Below are 23,893 nucleotides of genomic sequence, written 5' to 3' on the forward strand. Positions count from 1 at the left end.
TCCATTCCTCTCCACACCACAGACACCCTTCTGAGGTAGGTGAGGCAGGGAAAGCGCAGAGAGAACTGCTCTGTGAGAAGAGCTCTAAGAGAACTGTGACTGGCCCAAGGTCACCCAGCTGGCTGCATGTGGAGGAATGGGGAACGAAACCCGGCTCGATTAGGATCTGCCGCTCTTCACCACCATCCCAAAATGCCTCTCAAGGTCATTCACCTCACTGGAGAATCGTGTCCTACAGCAGAGGTAGTGAACCTGTGGTCCTCCAGATGTTCATGGATTACAATTCCCATGAGCCCCTGCCAGCAAATGCTGGCAGGGGCTCATGGGGATTGTAGTCCATGAACAACTGGAGGATCACAGGTTGACTACCCCTGTCCTACAAGCCACCTTGCAAAACAACTATTTTCCAGATGAGAGTTGATTGCTGTCCTCTGGAGACCACCTCATCTGACTCCCAGCAGGATGCTGACGTAATTTTCAGCCCTTTGCAACCTACCACTAATCCTTCAGTCCTGGTCCTTGGGGCAGGATGAGTTTCTTGCCGCTCAGGTCTCTGTCAAAGACAGCTCACTCCAAAGGCCCGGTGACTGCATCAAAAGACTTATCCCTGTTGACAGCAGACCCAATAAAAATTTTTATTCCCCTTTAATCTCCCTCCCCCCCCCAAACCAAAAGTTTAATTGCCATGTAACGACATCACTATAGCGAGTCAATTAGATTGCAATTAAGCCCCATTTGCCATACATTCCGCATGTCTTTGTGGCAATTAAGGACACCTAATGAACTTGTGGCAGAGATTGGATTTACATAGATCAGTTATGGGGGAAAGGCTCTTTGGGTGTCTCCGGAATGTCTCGGAATCAACGCACGGCATGAGAAACATTTAGTTACCTCTCTGGGGCTCTCTCAGTGCTGGAGTCCATTTCCTGTGCCGTTCCAGACATAACAACGCTCCGCGCAAGGTGCGTAAGGAGGATGAGCATTGTGCCTAGTACAGAATGGTCACTCTTCTTCCAAGTTCTTGCTTTGCACAATGGCAAAAACTGCCCCACCTACTCAGAATCCTGGGATTCTCTTTCCGCTCCTAGGACTGGGCTAGTTTTTCACCAAGTACGCCAAGTCACCCAGTAAACCTGGTTCCCGTTCAATTATCAGCGACTGGCAAAGAGGGTGGTCAGCTGGTAGGTGGGCCAAAGAAGAAAAACCACCGCGTAATGACAGCACCCCTAAATCGGGATTTACACAAGGTAGAAAAGGTTTACCCAGTGCTTAAAAGCATCAGCGTAAAGTAGCAATTCTACAGCAATGGTATGACGCTGCAGGAATGCCGCTGGAGAGTCCAAATGGAGAACCGGGTAAAGGCTGCTTCGGCAGCCACCCAAAAACCTTTTACTGCACAAGAGCCTAGAGGCCTCTAGGAAACTCTGCAGTCCTTGACATGTTTTAGGAGTTGCCGCTCTGCAATGAAGCCATGAAAATAGGCATTAGGACATGAACGGATTTACCGGTTCCTCATTCGGATTTGGAAAACCCCAAATGACGTTCCAGCCGTTACATAACATTTTTGTAGAATTGCGATGTAACGTCCACTGTTGACGACTGACCGACCAGAAGAAAAGTCCCGCTTATTCGTATGTCATTATTTATGATTTGTTTGTTTGTTGACCTTTTAGCCTGCCCTTCTCCGAAGGTGGGTTACCAGGACGGCCTCTGGATCCATTGGAAGGAGAGGATATTTAGCTGGGCTAAAAGAAATGCTCTTCTGAGAGAATTGTCATCTAATATCCCCAAATATGCAGGGAATGATCTATACCCAGGCAGGATTCCCCGATACAGAGAGGACCAAATGCTTTGAACTTAGTATCTCTATTATTTATCTGAGTTTTTATGCCAAAAAAGGTATTCTAATTCTTAAAGGGATAGCACCGTCAGTTCAGTGATTATCAGAATCAAGCTGCGTTTGCAGAAAGGGCCAAATCAAGTTAACTAGAACAGGGGTCGTCAACCTGTGGTCCTCCAGATGTTCATGGACTACACTTCCCATGAGCCCCTGCCAGCAAACGTGTTTGCTGGCAGGGGCTCATGGGAATTGTAGTCCATGGACATCTGGAGGACCACAGGTTGACTCCCCCTGGACTAGATGGAATCAGCAGAAATTGGGCATTCCCCTAAGGCCTTGACCATAAGCCCAGCAGAATAATGCCACCTTACAGGTCCTGTGGAACGGCTCAACATCCATTTGCTTTGCGGGAATCAGCCGGCAAGATCCCCTGTGCTTGGAGCAATGCCTGGCAAAACAAAACAAAAAGATGAGGTCTCATTTTCCAGAGCTGGGGGGTGCAGAACAAAGAGAAGACACCTTCCCCCGTGCCGCGAATTCTCCGCTTCCTGTCGCCATCTGTGAACAAGGATGCCACCCGGAGTGAGGGGATCCAGAAGCGGGTGAGGGGAAGATCGCGAGCTCATTTGCATTTTAATGAATTTTTAATTGAACTCAAATCTGTTGTTTCCCTTTAAAAAGATGCGCTGTTGACTTTGCGCTGGCGGCCGCCCGGAGCCGTGCGGGATTTTAATGCGATACAAACAGTGATAATGTTAAGCTTAATTAGGCTGGGAAGCCTGTCTGCGGCGGCAGGAAGGGGGGCCGGGATGAGAGTGAGACTGTTGGATCGAGGGGAATGATGGGTGTCACTTCGTGTAGCGGTCAGGAGCGCGGACTTCTAATCTGGCGAGATGGATTTGATTCCCCGCTCCCCCACATGCAGCCAGCTGGGTGAACTTGGGCTCGCCACGGCACTGATACAGCTGTTCAGACTGAGCAGTGATATCAGGTCTCTCTCAGCCTCACTCACCCCACAGGGTGTCTGTTGTGGGGAGAGGAAAGGGAAGGCGACTGTAAGCTGCTTGGAGACTCCTTCGGGTAGGGAGGCATCTAAGAACCAACTCTTCTTCCTTCTTCCTTCTTCCTTCTTCCTTCTTCCTTCTTCCTTCTTCCTTCTTCCTTCTTCCTTCTTCCTTCTTCCTTCTTCCTTCTTCCTTCTTCCTTCTTCCTTCCTCCTCCTCCTCCTCCTCCTCCTTCTTCTTCTTCTTCAGTGCTACGAGCTCTTAGCTGTGGGGGTAAGACAGTGTCATCCTCCATTAGAAGCTGATAAGCCCAGGGTGGTACATTTGTCGGAGAACAGGCCGCATTTCAAATTTGCCCGTTATCTTGAAACCCGCCCAAAACTGGAGATAGAACTTATAATTAAGGTGCTAAGCTCCTGGCATTAACCTTTTCTGCACGAGGGGGGAGCAACGAGGGATCTATTTTGCTTACACACAAGTTGCCAAAAGTGTCCATCCTCAACAGAGTTACTCCCTTCTAAATTCATTGTTGTTCATGGATTTAGGAAAGTGTAACTTGGCCTAGGTCTGCACGGCAAGAGTCATACGAAACATACTTGGTGCGTTTGGGGTACAGGGGTAAGACAAGAAGTTGCTTTATACTGAATCAGGCCTTCGTCCATCATGGTTGACGTTGTTTACTAAGAAGAAGAAGAAGAAGAAGAAGAAGAAGAAGAAGAAGAAGAAGAAGAAGAAGAAGAAGAAGAGTTTCTCTACCTGAAGGAGTCTCAAAATGGCTTCCAATCGCCTTCCCTTTCCTCTTAGACAAGCAGCGGCTCTACAGAGTCTCAGGCTAGAAATGCCAGCCTCCATGTGGGACCTGGCTAGCTCTAGGAATCAACAGAAACTCTATGGTTCTACCATAGAGCCTCAGACGATTCCTAGAGCTGCCCTCTCTCACATCTGAGTTCCCCCCGGAAGAACTGTACTGCTGCAGGCTGCACGTTGGCCCCCTCCCCAACATCCCAACATCCCAACCTTCCTCTGGATCATTTCTCTTCAGCGGTGTGGCGGAAAAAGATGGCGGCCAAACGCCTTGACTAGAGGTGGTGCGGGTGGGGAGAGAAATCTCATTCCCATCAAGGCCAAAGCATTTGCTGGTCTGGAAGGTAATGTGCTCGTACGTGGAAGAATTCTGCCTCAGCGGAGCGTTGACTTCACCCTCCTCATTCAAAACAATATGAAGGAACGCGGAAGGGAGCTGTGCACCAGCCCCGAACACACACACACACACACACACACACAATTGTTTCCCCGCTCCCTGGGGTTCCGCTTAGGCAGATAAGAATCCCTTCGTTTCCAGGGAATTGTGAGGAAGGGCAGTCCCTTCGCAGGAGCAGAGAAAACAGACAATGAGTTCAATGAAAGCCCTTGCAATGAAAAACTCATCCCTGCCCCTTCTCTAGGGGATGCTTAAGGATGTAAGCACGCCAAGCACTTTGAAAGCATCTTCCAGACGCCGCTGTTTAAACTCTTCGGGGAGACGGCTGCCTTCAAAGGCAGAAACGTCTCCGCGAACCCGGCAACCGCTTTGTGGGCTTTTTTGTTTTGTCCTCCAGTCCAGGGCGGCAGAGAGGAGAGGAACGCTATGGAGATTGTTTGGCTGCTCCCTCGAGAGGCGGCGGGATGTGGCCGGTTGGTTGCAAGCCTGATGTGGGTACTTGGGGGGAGCCGAGGGTGAGGGAGAAGTAGGCATGCTTCATGCACCCCGGAGGCCACGTTGGGGATGTCCCTGGAGAGGTGGCATTAAATAAAGCCCTAAATAAACAAACACACAATCTGTTGGAGTGAGCGACACAGCATGCCTGGACAGAAGGGGGCACCATACCACGCTGAAGGCATGTTGGTGTTGCCCCTTTGAATAGGATGTCTCTCTATTGCAGGGGTAGTCAAACTGCGGCCCTCCAGATGTCCATGGACTACAATTCCCAGGAGCCCCTGCCAGCGAATGCTGGCAGGGGCTCCTGGGAATTGTAGTCCATGGACATCTGGAGGGCCGCAGTTTGACTACCCCTGCTCTATTGTCTTAACCTAGGTTCTGCCCTCTGACCCCTCCTAACTCGCTTTTGTCCTCTCCCTCTCTACACATGGCCTTCCATAGGGAGACCCATGTCTCTGCAGGCCTCTCCTGCAGAGACATTGTCTTCATACTCCTTTGTCCTCTCCCTCTCTGTACATGGCCTTCCACAAAGAGAGACATATCTCTGCAGGTCACTCCTGTAGAGACAATGTCCTCGTACCTCTTTATCTTCTCCCACATTGCAAATGGCCTTCCATGGAGAGGCACATGTCTCTGCAGGTGTCTCCTGTAGAGACAATGCCCTTGTACTTCTTTGTCCTCTCCCTCCCTGCACATGGCCTTCCACAGGGAGACACACACATCTCTGCAGGTCTCTCCTGTAGAGACAGTGTCCTCGTACCTCTTTGTCTTCTCCCACATTGCACATGGCCTTCCATGGAGAGGCACATGTCTCTGCAGGTGTCTCCTGTAGAGACAATGCCCTTGTACTTCTTTGTCCTCTCCCTCCCTGCACATGGCCTTCCACAGGGAGACACACACATCTCTGCAGGTCTCTCCTGTAGAGACAGTGTCCTCGTACGTCTTTGTCTTCTCCCACATTGCACATGGCCTTCCATGGAGAGGCACATGTCTCTGCAGGTCTCTTCTGTGGTCTCACCACCCACGCACACACGATTACGGACAAGCTGGCTGTTTGTGGTAACGAAAGTACTCTTTCAAATAGGCTTCTTTCTCTTCTTTTGACTTCAACCTGGATGTGAAATGGACTCTGTAGTAAATTTGACTTCCACTACAGAGTTTTTTGGCCAAATATCAGAGCGTCACCCTGACGATGATGTCCGTGAACAATTTCTACTGAAAATTCTTTGGGGAGGTGTGGGAGTTTTAGCTAAGGTGTTTTTTTCTGCAAGGATCCATGTCAGTTCACCCACACAGGCCATCACTTAGAATCAAAGATTCATAGAATAATAGGGTTGGAAGGGACCTCATGGGTCATCTAGTCCAACCCCCTGCACTAGGCAGGACGCTCACAACCCTCTCGCTCCTCCACTGTCACCTGCCACCCCCTTGAGCCTTCCCAGAATCAGCCTCTCCGTCAGATGGCTCTCCAACCTCTGTTTAAAAATTTCCAAAGATGGAGAACCCACCACCTCCCGAGGAAGCCTCTTCCACTTGATGATGCATTTATCCCGTGAAGTCCTCTACCCATCCATGCACCTTGTCACCGAGGATTCTAGCTCAGCAGCCAGCCAAATTCCGCCCCGCGGGAAGCATTCTCTAGGCAACACAGGCCGTGAATGAAAATAGTGCTTTTAATATCATTTACAGCAAACTTACAGTACATTATTTCACATCATCACAGATCTCTAAACTGCTCATCTGGAAAATATAAGCTTGCAAAAATACAGGATGCAGTACTCAAAATATACCGAGCACGGCGTTTCATTGTGTGTGTCTCTCTCTCTATTTTCATTCCCCACCCGCCCACCTCCTTTTTGATCAGATACATGGTAAGGTTGTTTTTTCTCCATTTTCTTAAAAAAAACTGCCTGCCCCCCACCCCACCCCACCCCACCCCAATGAGGTTTTACAGACTCATTTTCGAAGTGCTGCTAGAATTGCCCTCTAATAATTAACTGGAGCCAGGCGGGAAGTATCAAAAGAGGGTGGTTAATAGTCTTTGGAACAAACCCTCCTTTTTGGGCCCGACAGACCCCAAAGCATTGCATGCTGTCTAACAGATATGGGGCACTGTGGGGGGGGGAAGAGTAATTAAGTGCCGGATGAAATGAATCTTCGACCTGTTGAAGCGAGTTGAGAGATATACCTGGACACTTGACGCCTAACTAGCCTTGGGAAGGGCAGGGGGATCTTTTAATTTGGAGGTGTATTTACATGAGGGCTCCAGAGAATGATATGGCACTCAGCTACCAAGGGGAGGGAGGGCTGGTGGAGCTCCAGAATGGTCCCTACAGCTGCCGGTTCGACAGTACGTTGCATTTCTCAGGAAAGGAGGGTGGAACAGGATGGCCAAGACAAGCTAAGTGGGGTCAGCGCTTGGAGGGGAGCCACCAAGAAAGACGCTGCAGGGGCAAAGTAGGGCCAACCCCCTCTGCTTCTCACTTGCCTTGAAAGCCCCTTTTTGGGGTCACCTGTGACTTGTCGGTGCTCCTCACACAACAAATCCACTTGGACCTGACTCATCAGATCTCAGAAGCGAAGAAGAACCAGCGTTGATTGGTATTTCCACGGGAGTTCACTGAGGAAGTTCAGGTTCGTTACTCTGAACGTCTCTTGCCTTAAAAACCTTAAGTCAGGGGTAGTCAACCTGTGGTCCTCCAGATGCTCATGGACTACAATTCCCATGAATGCTGGCAGGGGCTCATGGGAATTGTAGTCCATGAACATCTGGAGGACCGCAGGTTGACTACCCCTGACTTAAGTCAACTGTGTTTGACAGTATTTCCCACCACCACAAAATCTTCCTTCCTTCCTTGGCTAGCGCAGCTCAGGGGGGGATCTGTTAGGTCCAGTCAGACACAAAATCCCAACTGCTTTCTACAAGGATTCAAGAGGCCCTGGCCACCCTATGAGCATTCGACCCCAAGAGAGACTCAGTTTTAGAATGCAGATGTGAGCTGTAATCCTGAGTAATTTGTGGCGTGTGGGTTTCGTCATTTATTAGCTAGTAACAAGAAAATAACGAACAGCACCAACAAGGACAGGAGGGGAAAATATCAGGCCAAGGCCGATGGTGCAAAATCAGGCTAAAAACAAATTGCTGGCTAAAGGACCATAAATAAATGAAATGGATGAACTATATTTGATTACTCAGTGAAATTTCCCAAAAATTCCTACTGATCTTCCACTCTTTTTGAAGAACGGTTGCAAGACGAACAGATTCGTTAGACTAAACCTGTTGGCGAAACGTATAGGGAATTTTCAGAAATGTAACTGAGAAATCAAATATAGGCTTAACCTGATTTTGCACTATCATCCTTGGCTCGATTTTTAAAAATCTTTGCATAATTTATTCTGGTTTTGAGACAGTCGGACACCCAAGCCCCCTTGCAGTCGCTGGAAACGTTACCCAGCTAACCCTCTAAGATCAAATCGCCCCTCTGCTATGGAAGCTTTCTGAGTAACCTCAGACCTGTCACGCCCTCTCAGCCTGGCCTACCTCGCAGGGTTCTTGTGAGGATAAAACAGGAGCAAAAAATGATATGAGGCCCTTTTGGTCCCCCATTGGGGAGAAAAGCTGAACAGAAGTAAAGAGAATAAAATTCAGCCAGCATTTGCACATGTAATTTCAAGCTTTTTTTTTTTTTTTTTTTTTGCAAGTCATGTGGACTAGAAACTTGGAAAATGAGTCCTGCAGACAATGCCACATTTGGCAGTTTCTCAGTGCTTCCATGGAACTGCACATCCATCGAATCCAGACCTGGGAAGGGCCGATGCGCATGCAGAAGGCATACAATGAGTCCCCTTTGGAAGAGGAATTCAGTCATTTGGGGTGGGCTGAAACCTATCTTTCAAAAAAAAAAATGTTTTCCAGAATTCCACATGGGCCTCCCCACACCCCTCAGGATTACAAGCCCACCACATGACCACCTGGGAGGCACGAAGGTGTTCCACCAGCTCTCACTTGCTTCCTGCAAAATGATTCAAACACATTTGTCAACATTTTCATCTTAACTACGGAGGTGGTTATCCAGATTTTATTCAAACCTTCCTCTCCCAAATTGGCTTCTTACATGCAAGACCAGGGGTGGGGTGTGGGGGGGAATGAGCATCAGTAGATTTGAAATGAATTTGAAAGCAAATCCCAAAATTATGTGTTCAAGAGGAGCAGTGTGACGATGCGTAACTCAGCAGAAGCTGAGGTCCGCACCTTGATTTGGGCGAAATTCAGTCACAGGATATCACTTTCCATTGCAGACTTGCAAACCCCCTTGGAGCACAAATCAGGCGCATCAAAGGTAGCTTTTTGCACATGCAAAATATCTGCAAGGCCTTGAACTGCCAGTGGGGCTGGGAAGAACTTAGCAACCGTGTATTTCTGGAAACGGGAGAAGGAATGTAGATTATTTGCTTTTAAATGACTGGCTATCCCTGAAACGAACTTTATTGCTTACGGCGACTTCGTCATGGCATTAAAGATCTGTGGAGTTTCCTCAGCCAAGAACGAGGAGATGGGCTTTTCACCTTTCCATTTTTTGGGGGAAAAAATGAATGATGTGGGGTAGGGACAGGGACTCTGCTAGGCCATAAGCAAGCCAGAGCTTAGAATTTGACAGCCCAATTCTAAACTTTGTTGCAAACTGAAATGAACAGATGGTTAGACGTTGAACAGGGGAACCTGGGTGTGAATTCCTCTGTCAGTGCTTGCCCACAATTCTCTCTCTCTCTGTCAACTTGGCCTCTCTCACAAGCTGTGAGGAGAAACCTGGATACCTTCCACGGAAGGAGCACACAGCTCTAGAGGCAGGGATGATGGGAGATGGATACGATCATTCAAAAACCCACCACTAACCAAAGGATCAGACGTTGGGAGGTATGCCTGGAAGAACGTATCACCAAACTGGGAAGACACTGGATCATATTTCTACTCAAATAGCCCTCCTGAAAATGACCACATCCCTGCTGCTTTTGGCTAGCCTCTGCCCAGATATCAATGGACTTTTATTCAATGGGTAAGCTTTCGTGTGCACAACACACTTTGTCAGACAATGAAATGGGAGTTGCAAGACCACAGATATAAGTAGCAAGGGGGCCATGGAGAGAGAGAGGGAGGGAGGGAGAGGGAGGAACTTCTATAAATCGTCTGATGAAGTGTGCTTACTCTCAGAATAAAACTTGGTTGGTCCCCAAGATATCCCTGGACTCAAACTTTGCTCTGCTGCTTCAGACCAACGTGGTGACCCACGTGAATCGGGATATCTACTTCCCATCCACTTCGCAACAGGATTTTACCGTGTGGGCCGGAAACATCCACTTGCACATGGTCGCTAAGATGGACTGAAATGGCACTGTTTAGCACATGATAACGTAGACGACAAAGCTGCATCTACATCATTAAAAGGTTCAACAGAAAGGCTGACAGAAGGCTAAGGGAGAGACCCCTCATTCATGGCACCTTCTTCGGCCCTAGTGGGCTTCTAGCCACACAACATGTTATGGGCTATCTACGAGTTCTCCTGGACCGAGATGGACAAATTTGCTCTTTCTGGGTGCCGTGTCTGGCCATGCATACAATTGAAAGTCTCCTGTTGCTTATTCCCAACAAAACAGCAACAGGGTAGTGGGAAGGTTCTGTGTCATGCATTCATAGAATCATAGAGTTGGAAGGGGCCATACAGGCCATCTAGTCCAACCCCCTGCTCAACGCATTCTCCCTGGACGTGTGGTTAGATGTTAGGCCCCACCAAAGGGCTACTCATTCTGGGCCTCTGCACTTGCAGATTTATAAGCACAAATCCCACAGCCAGAAGGAAGCGGCTTGTGAGAAAGGACCTTAGTTTCATCTGTTTTTTTAACTGGCGGGAATGTTGAGATACATGAACGGAGAAGGATTTTCGCAGGACATCTGAAAAGGCAGAGCCTGGACACTAAGCGAGCCCCGGAAAAGTAGGGGCGTCAGACTCATGCTGAGGACAGAGGAACCCCCCACTTTAGGGGTTATAAAAGCAGTGGAATCCCCCCACCCAAAGTTCATGGAGCCAGCATTTGCAGATTTGCCCGCTGCCACTGCACACCTTCCTTTCCCCCTCCCGAAACTCACAAAGACAGCATTTCGGGCTCCACCCACTGCCATTCCATGAGCCAGCTCCGCCCCCTGACACCTGAAACTTGTTGAGCCAGCTGCTGGCTCCAAAGGTTTCTGGGGAGTGAGGGAGGAGTGGACAGACACCATGGCAGTGGGTGTTGTCTGCGGCAGAGTCGCAAATGCCAGGTCTGCAAGTTGTGGGTGTGAGACACAGCGCCTGCTCTGGTTCGGAGGCAAAGCTGTCCCAAAGAGCTTTGTCCAAAAGCCAGAGCATTGCCTCCCACATGCTAACATTGTTTCTGGGTGCTGTCAGTGCGCTGGAGAGTTCTCGACCACGCCCTCAAACCTGCTGCCAACTCGCTTCTGCCTGGCAACCCTGCTGCAAAGACATCTAGAGAGCAGATCAGCAGGAAGTCAATCACTAAACTGGCCAGTCGCTTCCCAGCTGAAGGACCTGCATTTGCAGTTCTGCCTCTGGCAGGGTAGACCTCTGTTTTGTTTGCAAAATGGCACACTGATTTAGAACCACATATTTGTCAACTTTCTGGTCTGTGGCCCACCCAGAAGAAGAAAAATAGCTAATTGCCTGGCACAGCCTCCACCCCTTGAGCAAATCATGTTATAAACATTTGCAAGACTTCCTTTTCTGTAAATTATATTCCTCCCCTCTCCCCCCCCAGAAAATTATCTTTGCTTGGGCTGGATTGCCAGGGCACCCATCTCTGACTCTCTCAACAGAAGAATCTCCTTTCCCCGTTAGACCTCAATCTTTCCCCTCCATATTTTGGAAAGGTCGTGAGTACCTGGAGGTTGCTTCCACCCTTCCCTTTGCTAAATAACCAAAATGTGGCCACTGAGTAGGAAAGTTAAACAAAAAAGATGAGTCTGTGCAAGGTGAAAAATGTAAATAAGAAATTTAAATCATGTCATCAAATAGCTTCTACTTTAATACAAACAAAATGTGTCGTCTTTTGAGCCCATTTGTGAGCATTAGCCAACCTGCAGCTCGGCGGACATAACAAAATTTTAGTTCTCTGGATGAAAACAATATTTACTGGAAATTGTTTGAGAACTAAGACTTCAGCAGGATTCATTCCCTAGATCAGGGGTAGTCAACCTGTGGTCCTCCAGATGTCCATGGACTACAATTCCCATGAGCCCCTGCCAGCGTTTGCTGGCAGGGGGTCATGGGAATTGCAGTCCATGAACATCTGGAGGACCACAGGTTAACTACCCCTGCCCTAGATGACAACATGCTCTGTTTGCATGAAAGCAGAAGCAATTGGATGACATTAGCAACATTTCTTATTTATGTTTTGCCTTGCACGGACTCTTTTTTTTTTTTACCCCTCCCTATGCTGGCACAGTCAGGCAACCCCCCCCCCCTTGCCCCAGAACTCTGAAGAATTCTAACAAAAAGCTGCTGGTGGATTGAGACTTGAGGGGGTGACAGGTGAGGCTTCAAATCCTTTGACACCCCCCGCCCTGGGCATGCCTGCTTGAATTACGGCTGGTGATCATGGAGTATTGACGTGGTAAATCCCACACAGCTCCTCCGTCGACATCTGACAGGAAGAGAGAATTCTGGGACTGAAGGAATTCTGGGACTGAACCAGCACCCAGTTTAGCTACCCACTTATAGCTTGTATTGCAAAGGGGACACTCCCCCCTCCGGGGGGGGTCACTTGAGTGTCCTGCTAAGGTTCGCGTCCACTCCTGGTTCGCTGGGGTTTCATGAGATTGCGGTTTGACATTTTCCTTCAAATTATGTCTGTCTGCTCAGCTCTCCAACCAAACGGTGAAAATCCTCAAATCCCCATCCGTCGTGCCACCCCTCTCGGCCGATGCCCCCGTTATCTTGAAGTACGGCTTCCTGGTTTCTTCATTTCTTGGGCGGAATTTGAAGAAGGATCCCGGCTCTCCTGAATCTTGCTGAGGTTGGCTTTCCAGGATGAGGGCAGAGGTCTCTCTCTGCCCTCGTAATACATACAAGGGTGTTTCGGAAAATTCTGGCAACGGTTGACAATATAACGCAGGCTGCCACGTTCCTCGGCCTTCCCAAAACACCCCTTTTCTTATATATTATATATTCTCTCTCTCTTTTTCAAATCTTTAAAAAAGGATCCTTGGGTGATCGGCTCAATCCTGCGGTCCCTATAAAACCGACTCCATGTTCTCGCACCACTCGTGGTCTTCGAGGCTGTAGATAAATTTTGTCCTGTGAGCCGCGTTCTGACCGAGGGAGTCCCGCCCGAGGTTGTCCAGGGTCAAAGTGGAGGCAAAGTACTCGCTGGTGCTGAGTCCCCCTTCGTGGTTCTTGATGTATTTCTTATAGTTTCTCCTCAAGCACTGCCAGGTGGTGGTATACAGGATGAACGCAAAGGACTTCAGGGCGATGGCGATGCTCACATACAGGTAACGGTAGACAACGTTGTCGTAAAGCACGCACGCCCCTGGCTCCCCGCAGAAGGTGCTCCAGAAGAGGCACGTCGAGTCAATTCCCACTCCAAAGATCAGAGGGGGTGGGATGAAACCTGCAAAGGTAGAAGATATTTTTTTTTACACAGGCCTGGGTCTGCTAGAACAACATCCAGAGCAAGGGAAATCTCTAGGAATATTTTGCATTGCAAGTTTCATGCAAATTGATACTGTCCCTTTCCCAGGGTGGGTGGGCCAACTTCCTCTGAGTACTATCTTCTTGGAAATCTTACTAGAAAGATCTTTCTGGTTTTGGAGGGAACAGACCAAAGCAGGGATATACACAGGGCACACAATGTAACTCTACGATATCTCTAGTGCGGAACTTGGCTCCCAGTGGATCAATAGACCAAAAGAATGGGGCCAGGTTCAGATAGGGGCGATGGTCTCCAGACCTGCTGACCCACATTTTCAGGGGAGGAAAAGAAAAAATAGGAGGATTTATGCCCTCCCAAAAGTGTTTTTTTTTGGGACTGGGCTCTGGAAAGCTGACACATACATTTTCTAATTAAATAAATGTAATAAAAGTCTGGCTTAAGCAGCTTTAACGATAGGATTAAGGAATCAGCTCTGAGGAAATGGGAAGACGAGCAGATAAAACTGGAAAGAAGAAGACAAAACGGTAGTGGTCATTTATTTATCCATATATTTATTCCATTTAGTCACAAACTAACGCTCCCAGTTCATATTGTATTGCTAGAGAAGTTGACTGCACCTCTTTGTTACCGTGGTGTTGTGGTCTGAAAGACCTGAGTTCGAGTCCCCACTCCGCCATGGAGCTCACCGCATCAGGACCAGCGACTCTTCCTCCACCTAACCTCCCTCATTAGGGTTGTCGTGAGAACAAAATGTGTCAGGGAGATCCACAGTACGCTTCTCCGAGCTTCCCGGAGAGGGGAAGACAAAAGCTCACCAGACAAAAACGGAGGACCTCTGCCACTTATGCAGTTCAGACAAAAGTGAATCTGGCTTTGTGTTCGAGAAGAAGCAGGAAGGAAAGACAGAGGAGACTTTGGTTCTCACTTACCTAAGAGACGGAGGAGGAGGAAGAGGACTCCCAAAGCGTACGACTTCAGCTCTGGGCTCACTGTCCTGTTCAAGGAAGACATCCAAGGAAAAGAATCATTCCAATCCCAACCTTCTTTAATGAACCACCATCCCCCCCCCCCCACCGCCATCAGCTCTGCTGGGCTGTCATCCAAAATGACACGGCCATCTCTTCGGGGGACTGGGGCCGGGACATTAAATGAGCTTTCTTCCCTCCCATTCCAGCCACCGGAGGTCTGAAAGACAGTTCCAGCTGCAGCCGCTAGATAAGTTAAGGCATTTAGCAGTGTTATTTATCTTCTAAAATTAATTTTTAAAAAACCCTTCTGAAAACCACCTCCTTTGGAATTCACACTGTTATATGGCAGACCAAAGAAGAATCTTCTTAGCTCAGAATAAAAGCGTATTTGTTCGTTTCTGACTGGTTTCCATCCCTGGACAGCCAGATGCAGACCTAGATCCAGCATGGCATGGTGGTTAAAGCATCGGACAAGCATTTAAGAACATCAGAAGAGCCCTGCTGGATCCGACCGATAGTCCATCGAGTCCAGCATCCTGCCTCATGCAGCAGCCAACCAATTCCTCTGGAGGTCTAACAACAGGGCAAGAGAGGCCGAGGCCTTCATAGGAATATAAAAGTGCTTGTTGGATCAAGACCAGTGGTCCATCTATTCAATCATCCCATCTCACACAGGGACCAACCAGTTCTTCAGGATGGCCAACAATAGGGCGGGGAGGCTGAGGTCTTCATAAGAACATCAAAAGAGTCCTGTTTGATCAGACCTGTGAGGGTCCATCTAGTCCAGCATCCTGCCTCGCTCAGGGGCCAAACTGTTGTCTTCGAGGGCCAACAACAAGGCAGAGAGGCCAAGTCCCTCCTAAGAACATCAGAAGAGCCCCAGCTGGATCAGACCGATGGTCCATCTAGTCCAGCATCTTGTCTCACACGGTGGGCAGCCAGTACCTTGGATGGCCAACAACAAGGCCAGTTTTGAATTCCCGCTCTGCCATGGAAGGTGGGTGGGGGGTCTTGGGCCACTCGCTCTTTCTCAGTCTAACCTACCCCACGTCGTAATGAGCATAAAATATACTGGTTAGAACAATGTTGTAAGACATTCTTTTAGGGAGAAAAGCAGGATATAAGTATCCAAATGAACAAAATGCAGGTGGGACAGTTGTATCTTTCCCTTTTTGGTGCACCCCAAGAATGTGAATTCAGAGGTACGCTGCCTGTCTCTTTTTTTAAAAACGAGCATAACTAAACTGTTAGAGAGTCAATAGGCGATTTAAGAAACAAGAAAGCCCTCTGAAGTATCACAGGGAGGACAGAGAGACTGCAAGAGAGCGACACGAGCCGTCAGCACTCCCTCCTTGAACCAACATTTTCCAATATTATGTGCCCACCACATTTGGCAAAGGATTTCCTGGGCCGGAGGTGGATTGCTCATGAAAGGGAAATCTGCTTTTGAACTCGCGTCCAGCTGGGGGAGATGAAAGCCGGAGTTAATCACAGCCCCCCTGCTCTGATGTCTGGCTGGCGATCCCTTCGCGGGAAGCACCAATTAGCATCTGCTGGTCACCTTTCATGTCCCGCGAAACAGCTCGGCAGTACGGTAGCAGGGGAGCCGGCATCTGTCTGTGTATTCCAGCACCTTCCACCATTAAACTGAAAGCGGCTCTTAAAATTAGCCGAAATGCTCCTTTCTACAGTGAGGAGATTCGAGCCCGAATGTGTGGCATACGAACTTTTGATTGCAAGCAGAAGGTTTCATGGGCTAGAGCCATTCGTAACCTTTTGGGGGCCAGGCCCCTTTAAGAAATTCTTTTCCTGTTCCTGGGCCCCCTGCAGTAGGCCAGCCGCTTGCACAGTGAGCTAGGCTCAAAGAGGCCTAAGCTAAGAGTGAACTGGCGTATACCATATCTTATATGGACACAAGACAGATTTCTAGGACATTCGAGCAAGAGAAGTGTGCACGTTCCTTCTTTTTCCCTTAAATGCATTATTTCAAATTCAAAGGAACAGGATAACGTGTTTTCTTGTTCTGTCTCTTGACAAGGGTCAAACTTCCTAGCAATTATGAACATCATTCGTGACCTAAAAGGTTTTGCATTGGTTCAGTTGCAACCGTCTGGGCTCCCCTTCTTACATGTGCCAGGGCCCCCCTGGGGAGCATATGACACCTGTTGAGAATGGCCGGGCAAGAAAAGACTCTCTGATACATGAAGTGTTACCTTCATTTGCAGAGGTAAAGGGAGGGGCTTAGTAAAAATTTTCCCTGTGAAGAAAGGCAGAAATGTGGGCCATTTTGTTTATCACAAAAAAAATTCCCTATTTATTTATTGGGAAACTTTATGTACATGTAGGGATCTATTGGGGGGGGGACGACAACAATTTTTGTACACTTCCCCTGACCTGTGAATCAGGAAACACCCCCCCCCCCCTTTTGACTCCACTATTATCTCAACTTTCCCATTGGCAACAAATACTGTTCTCCCTTCCAATGTTGCTGTGAAGATGATTGCAGCAAGATCATCCACATATCGTGGCTTGAGCCCCCCTGTGTATCACGTGCATGCTCGGTCCTGTTCTCCCCATGAGTCCCACCACCCTAGGAGGGATCAAGGCTGGGCACTAGCGGAACCTCACCTGATGAGAATGATGACGGAGGGCGTCTGTGCCATGGCGCCGATCATGCTGCAGACGCACATCACGCAGAGGAATGTCAGGAAGGCTTCTTGGCAGCCCGGGCTGGGACACTTCCCGGGAACGACTGTGGCATTCTCGGCCGGGACCAAACTGAGGCATGCGCAGCTAGTGAGGTTCTGGAAGAAAAGGCAGAGCTGGTGAGACTTAAATTACACAACACGTGACGGAAGTTTAGGTAGGTAGATTACGCTAGAAAGTGTGCCATCCAGTTGCAACCAACTTCTGGCAATTTTGGGGGGGGGGGATTTCAAGGAAAGAGGTGAGGAGAGGGGGTTGGCTGTTGCTTGGCTCTGCATAGCAACAGTGGACGTCCTGGGTGGTCTCCCCATGTTGCTTTTTAAAAGGAAGAGAGAGAGAGAGGGACGGAGGGAGGGAGAGGAGAGATCTATCTACCTATTTATGACCCCGCCCACCCATAGATGCTCTACAGAAGTACCACTGCTGTTTTTAACTGGCAATTATTTATTCAAATTAATTTTAAAACTCAATTTTATTTGTTTTTAATATAATTTTATGCACCACTCTGAGCCGGCTTGCAGGGAGGGCGGTTGAATGAATGAATGAATGAATGAATGAATGAATGAATGAATGAATGAATGGGAAATTCTCTAGAAAACAGATTCTGCACCTGTGTTCTGCACTCAGCCAATATGTCAGTATTAAAGCAACCTTGCCACCTATTTCCTGAGGCCTCTGCTGAAATGTTACCATGGCAACACTGGTCTTTCACAAGAGTGGACTGGCCCTGTAACATACTCGGAAAAGAGTTGGTGGACCACTGAAATGAACGGCTCTGGCAGCCGGCTGAGCCAAACGCCCCTTGTAAGCGCCTCTTGGCACAGCTCGCTGTGGGGCTCTTCTGGTGTCCTGATCTGGCCCCAGCTCATGTCTCTGAAGCTCAAACCCAAACCAATACGAGGCATTCATCACCCGCGAGGCAGCAAAGCAGTTGTGATAAGGCCAGGGGTATTCTTTGCTCTTGTGTCGTGTCATTCCCTCTGCTCTTTCAAGGCTTTCAAACCAGTGAGAGCTCTGCCGTCCACTCGTGAAGGCAGGGATAAAAGGAAGACTCAGCATTTCGGCTGCAACGTTTCCAAATTAAAGCTCCTAATTACTTCCCGGTTTATCCCTGCCCCTTCCTTGCTGTCTAATTGCACCCGAGCGTGCTAAAAGCAGTAAGCACACACACACACCCCTGTCTCACTTGAAAGCCCAGGGACAACGAGAGAGAGCCGCACGCAAAGCCCAATCCTTCCCTTGCAGAAAGTCGAGAACCGCAGAGATGGCGATGATAACAGAAGCGTATCTCCCTCCTCTCTGGCTCCCCAAGCCTATTCAAAAGGGCAGCAGAAAGCATGAGATTTGGAGGGGATTTGCACAGGATTGAATGCCCGAGGCACAGGAGATAAGCATTATCAATCCACAACCAGAAAGGGAAGGATTGCAGCCTATTCCCTTAGATTGTCCGGGCCAGCAGCGAAGGTCAAATAGGGCTTTTGGCTGCCGTTTGCAGATTCCTCCTGGACCAGTGGAAGATTGACTGTTATGGCCACCAGGAGAAGGATCGGAGGGGTGATGGCTGCCCAGGATGGGGACTGCCTCTCCTACAGGGCCCTTTCTCCAGGCGAGTTTTCCTTCCTCCTCAAGTGTCAAGAATAGTTTTGCATCAAGGGTGCCATATGGAGGATAGAGCAGAGTTGTTCTCTCTTGCCCTGGAGGGACGGACCAGAACCAATGGGATGAAATTAATGTAAAAGAAATTCCGTTTAAACATCCGGAAGAAGTTCCTGACAGTTAGAGTGGTTCCTCAGTGGAACAGGTTTCCTCGGGAGGTGGTGGTTTCTCCATCCTTGGAAATTTTTAAACAGAGGCTGGAGAGCCATCTGACAGAGAGGCTGATTCTGTGAAGGCTCAAGGGGGCGGCAGGTGACAGTAGATGAGTGATAGGGTTGTGAGTGTCCTGCATAGTGTAGGGGGTTGGACTAGATGACCCAGGAGGTCCCTTCCAACTCTATGATTCTATGATTCTATGATGTCACGACCGTTTCATTGGCCCTGTTCTCGCTTTGCTTAATTGTTTAGCGGTTGTTGCAGACTCTTCAGAAGCTTTGAAAGTTTTGACACCCCAGTAGAAAGGGGATGCAAAGCATCTGGCTTCCCCTCTTCTTTCCCAGCTGGGAATCCATCCGGGACTGTCCGTCTCTAGAAATGACTGACTGCACCCGCTTTCTCTGTTCTTTCCACACCCCTGCTTGGTCTTGCATCACCAGAGAAGACAGCTCCATGATTGAGACTCAAGGCACTGTTTCAATGAGGCTTTATTTGCTTAGGAGAGCAGTGTAAGTGAGCTGACCGTCCCTTGGGAAGAAGAGGGGCTACCCCTTCCCTTCCCGGCTCCCCCACATCTTTTTAATCATCCTGGAAAGGAGGCAGCTTCTGTGGCTCGTAATCCGCCTCTGGGAACAGTCCCCTACCCCGTGGCCTGTTCTCCTCCGGGCCTAATGGCAGAAATGTGATTTGCATTGCAATACCAAAAGAACAGGGATCCGGTTGCCGATTTTGCCATTCTCACTGGGGTGTCTTAAGAAGAATCCGGGTTTTCTGTTGGCACCATAACAAGCTCTTGCAGGAGAGGAGAGGAGAGGAGAGGAGGGGAGGGGAGGGGAGGGGAGGGGAGGGGAGAGGAGAGGAGAGGAGAGGAGAGGAGAGGAGAGGAGGGGAGGAGAGGAGAGGAGAGGAGAGGAGAGGAGAGGAGAGGAGAGGAGAGGAGAGGAGAGGAGAGGAGAGGAGAGGAGAGGAGAGGAGAGGAGAGGAGAGGAGAGGAGAGGAGAGGAGAGGAGAGGAGAGGAGAGGAGAGGAGAGGAGAGCGTCCCCGGCTTTTGAAGATACTGCCAGAGGAGAGAACAACTTTCCAGTGCTGCTTGAAAGAGGAGAGAAGAGGACGGAGGGGGATAATTGGATCTGAGGATCTTTGGTGTTTGAGCAGCCGAGTCGCCGTGCTGCTCTTCCTTCCTTTGCATCCCCCGGAACAGCTTGACTACATGGAGCTCATTTTCGGCACGTCTTGCAGTCGGGGCTGCTGCTCCCATAGGATGCCGGGATAGATGGAATGGCTTTAATTCCGTCCAGGGGGACTCATTTTCACCTCCTTGTCTAGAACTGCGAAAACGGCAGTAATTGAAAAGATAGACACGGGGAGACAAACACGGCACGATCGCGTACTTCAGCTCCACCGCTCGGCCCTGGGTCTGCTATCTGTCAGATATGTGCTTATGAGTTTCCTGCAAGGAAATGAATTCCCGGCTGCACGGGGCGCTGAATCAGAACAGCAGGCGGCATGTGGGGAGACGTTTCTCTTCTGTGTCCTCCTCCCCGCCCCCCCCAGCACCATGTTGTTTTCCATGGGGGGGACATTATTTGCTGTTGCCTGGCAACTGGCTGGAGAGTCGTGGGGAGCTCAGTGCCACTTGCCGAACTATGTCACTACTGGAAAAGAGGATGTCCCAAAGGGTAACTCTAGGAATCACCAGAAACGTTGTGGTAAGACCACAGAGTTTCCGGAAATTCCTAGAGCTACCAATTGCCTCTTCTTTTCAGTAAGTTGACAGAAGCAGATGGAAAGGAGAGATAACAAGGAAAACAGTTATATATGGACCCCTAAACAGGCACCCAAATCCTGCAGTTGCCTCCTTTAGCTTGAGGAGGGAATTGGCTTGATCCTAGTCTCTTTTAATGTGGGATGACCACCACTCCAGTTCACAGATATGCAGAGACACAACGGTGGGGAACCTGCCGAGGCCAGATGGGTAGAAAGTGAATTTCTGTGCTTAAGTTCCTCTCAAGAACATAATGCAGAGCAGCAAAACAGAAGTGAACTGAAGGATGCAAAAGCTAGAGGAATGGCAAAACAGTAACTGTGTACGGCCCCATATTATTTGGGTTGCAGAACTGCGCTTCTCTTGGGAAAGAATTTGGATTTGCCACAGGGGGAGGATTGTATTTTTACTGTCTGTATTTAAAGTCTGGAGTACGTCAGATCTGGTTATAGGGAATCGTTGGGCCGGCTCAGGGTGTCTTTTGCTCCCTGCAGAGTCAGGCTGTAAACAAAACAGCAAGCGACCAGATCTTGGAAGCCGCAAAGTTAGAACGAAAAATCCCAAGACAAAGAAGAAGAGGGGAGCCCCCCCCCCATTTTGTTTGTCTCTAAAGAGAAGCAAGGGCCCTTTGTCTTGATGGGCACCCGGCCAAGAACCCTCACGGAGCGACGATATTGCCGGAGCAGCTCAGCAAGCCTTCTGGCAAAAGAACCACATGGCAGGACTCAGAAGCTGTGTTCGCAAGGTACAAATATACAGCTTGCGTGTATGTAAATACACCTGTTTGTAAGATAAAGCCAATAGGTGATCCCTCATTAAATGTGGGATTTCAATCATACTTTCAGCTGTCCATGTATTGATTGCAACTAGCAAAGGTGGCCAAATGTGAAGGTGGGGGGGGATCAACATCAGAGACAGCATGATGTCACTTCCAGGAAGAACCTGGGAAGTACATCAACCCCTCTAGGAATGATCAGAAACACTATGGTAATACCATAGAGTTTTCAGTGATTCCTAGAGAGGGCTGGTATCATTTCTTCTTTTTCTCTTGAAAGTAGTATCTTGCCATTCTTGACTGCAACACCCATCCCGTCAGAGTCCCCCCCCCCCAAAACTTAACATGAGAGTTATCTAACAAATGTACAAAAAAACATTCAAGTGTACACCATACTATAACTCATGAAAAGGGCTAGAGAGAGTATCGGCGATGAAATCCAGATTACCGTGCTAGTGCAGCCAGCAAAACAGGCAGATAAGTAGGTGATCCCGTCTGCCCCACAGACTGGAGTGAAGGAATCGGTTTGGCATTTACAGTCATTATTGCAGGCAGAATTTGGGACCAAGGCCAAGGCTGGTGCAGAGCTGAAAGAGAAAGGAGGGAATCAACACTCGGGAAGGAGAACAGCAGACCTATTCCCCCCAACACTCCCCTTCCAAGCAATTACTTAGGGCAGGGGATGGGTTGTACAGGAGACTGACTGGGGTTTAAAAACACCAGAGGTGCATTAGGAAAATGAAAAAATTAACAAAAGACAAATACAATTAATGAGAAATTCATATAGCGAGGTGTTCCATTCATCACCTCTGCAAATGCAACCATATAATCAGCTGAGCGGCAACTTCCCGCCCTGTACCAATCCTCTTGCAGCGTTCCCGGCAAGCTGGACAAAAACAGCCTGCACTCTTCCCCTTATATCTTTGCAACGATATAAAGCTGGGGATTCAGGTAGCCTCGGACACCATGGCACTAGACTGTTCTAACCTTATTATGGTACCAAACAATGGCAACAAGCAATATTTAGAAAGCTCTGCTCTGTGCTCACTTGTTTCCATAGGGAACGGTAACGCCAGCCACGGGCCCCGTGTCGCAGCCCAGGAAGAGGAAGGAGACGTAGCATGCTGTGGAGACCAGGTTGACCATCATGGCCATCCGGATGGCTCCGAGGGCAGAGAGGCTCAGCTTCTTCACCAAGAGCCCCCCCAGGAAGATGCCCAGGCAGGCGCACGGAATCGCCGTCATGCCTGCAAAAGGAGCACAGAGTTCGCTTGAGCGATATACGAAAAGAACCCCCGGCTTCCAGCCCTCGAGGATGCTACGAAAAGCTTAGGAGCATGTGGACAGCGCCTAGAAGTCGGAAGAGCAGCCGAAGAAGATCCTCTGCAGTTTGGGGAGTCAGCATGCCTCAAGACATGCAAAAACATAACTGGGAAAAACGAAATCTCCTTCGGGGGGCTGAAGGAAGGAGGAAGAGGAGGAGGAGGAGAAGGAAGAGGAGAAGAAAAAGAAGGAAGAGGAGAAGGAGAAGAAGGAGGAGGAGAAGGAAGAGAAGAAGAAAAAGAAGGAAGAGGAAGAGAAGGAGAAGAAGGAGAAGGAGAGGAAGGAGAGGAAGGAGAGGAAGGAGAGGAAGGAGAGGAAGAGGAAGGAGAAGGAAGAGAAGAAGGAAGAGGAGGAAGAGGAGGAAGAAGAGGAGGAGAAGAGGAAGGAGGAAGAGACAGACGATGGAAAAGAAGAAAAAGAAGGAAAAGGAGGAGGAGGAGAGGAAGTAGGAGGAGACAATGGAAAAGAAGAAAAGGAAGGAGGAGGAGGTTTGGCTTTGATGCCTGCTCAGCAACCTGAAGGCCTGATCCAGCTACTCACCCAGCAACTGATTCGCTGAGGACGTCGTGAGGTTGAACTGCTGCTCCAGGTACTTGCCAAGAAAGGCCGCGAAGCCAGCGACCACCGCAATCTCCATGCAGGCCGCCAGGACGATGCAGGTGAAGACAGGGTTGGAGAGCAGGTGTTTGGTGACTTTAGGGATCACTGGGAGGGGGGGAAGAAAAAGAAAAGGTGGTCTTTTCTACAAGGGGAGGGGTCTTCTCTTCAACTTTCTCCAGCTTCCTTCAGCCCTTCCCCCAGAAGAAGAAGAAGAAGAAGAAGAAGAAGAAGAAGAAGAAGAAGAAGAAGAAGAAGAAGAAGAAGAAGAAGAAAGAAGAAGAAGGAGAAGAAGAAGAAGAAGAAGAAGAAGAAGAAGAAGAAGAGCTGGATTTTTGTACCCCACTTTTTACTACCCAAAAGAGTCTTAAAGTGGTTAACAAACACCTTTCCCTTCCTCTCCCCACAACAGACACCCTGTGAGGTGAGTGGGGCTGAGAGAGCTTGGAGAGATCTGTCAAATTTATTTGTGGCCATAGGCCCAAGGGAAAACATTTTAACAAAAGTCCAGCATCCAAAAGAGGATGTTTTTGAATCAGTTTATGAGGATTTGCAAGGCGCTGCTCGATATCCTGATCACTGGGCATCACTTTAGCCCAAGTGGGTTTTGTGAGCTGCATAAATAATATTCCACAGAGAGAATCTGGCTCATAAAAATTAACACACATGCGCACACTCCCCCCCCCCCACACCCCTGCCC

General features: G+C 48.9%; 1 protein-coding gene across 2 annotated transcripts in view; it reads right to left on the reverse strand.

Annotated features, from left to right (window-relative positions):
• Nucleotides 1-6,198: 6,198 nt before the first annotated feature.
• Nucleotides 6,199-23,893, reverse strand: part of SLCO3A1 (solute carrier organic anion transporter family member 3A1) — a 62,103-nt gene continuing 44,408 nt past the window's right edge. The window contains exons 5-11 of one of the 2 annotated variants that reach the window (XR_013227395.1): nucleotides 23,137-23,301; nucleotides 22,322-22,520; nucleotides 21,722-21,860; nucleotides 16,843-17,018; nucleotides 14,176-14,240; nucleotides 7,353-13,204; nucleotides 6,199-7,232 (exon numbers count right to left, since the gene is read on the reverse strand). Coding sequence is in view for 1 of the 2 variants with exons in the window: in XM_077317575.1 (XP_077173690.1) it covers nucleotides 12,825-13,204; nucleotides 14,176-14,240; nucleotides 16,843-17,018; nucleotides 21,722-21,860; nucleotides 22,322-22,520; nucleotides 23,137-23,301 (1,124 nt within the window). In the remaining variant the exon portion in view is untranslated. Of the gene's footprint in view, nucleotides 13,205-14,175; nucleotides 14,241-16,842; nucleotides 17,019-21,721; nucleotides 21,861-22,321; nucleotides 22,521-23,136; nucleotides 23,302-23,893 lie in introns of both variants that reach the window. The other variant, XM_077317575.1, reaches the window with a different exon arrangement.

The sequence above is a fragment of the Paroedura picta genome, chromosome 18 (assembly GCF_049243985.1).
Source record: "Paroedura picta isolate Pp20150507F chromosome 18, Ppicta_v3.0, whole genome shotgun sequence".
Lineage (NCBI taxonomy): Eukaryota > Metazoa > Chordata > Lepidosauria > Squamata > Gekkonidae > Paroedura > Paroedura picta.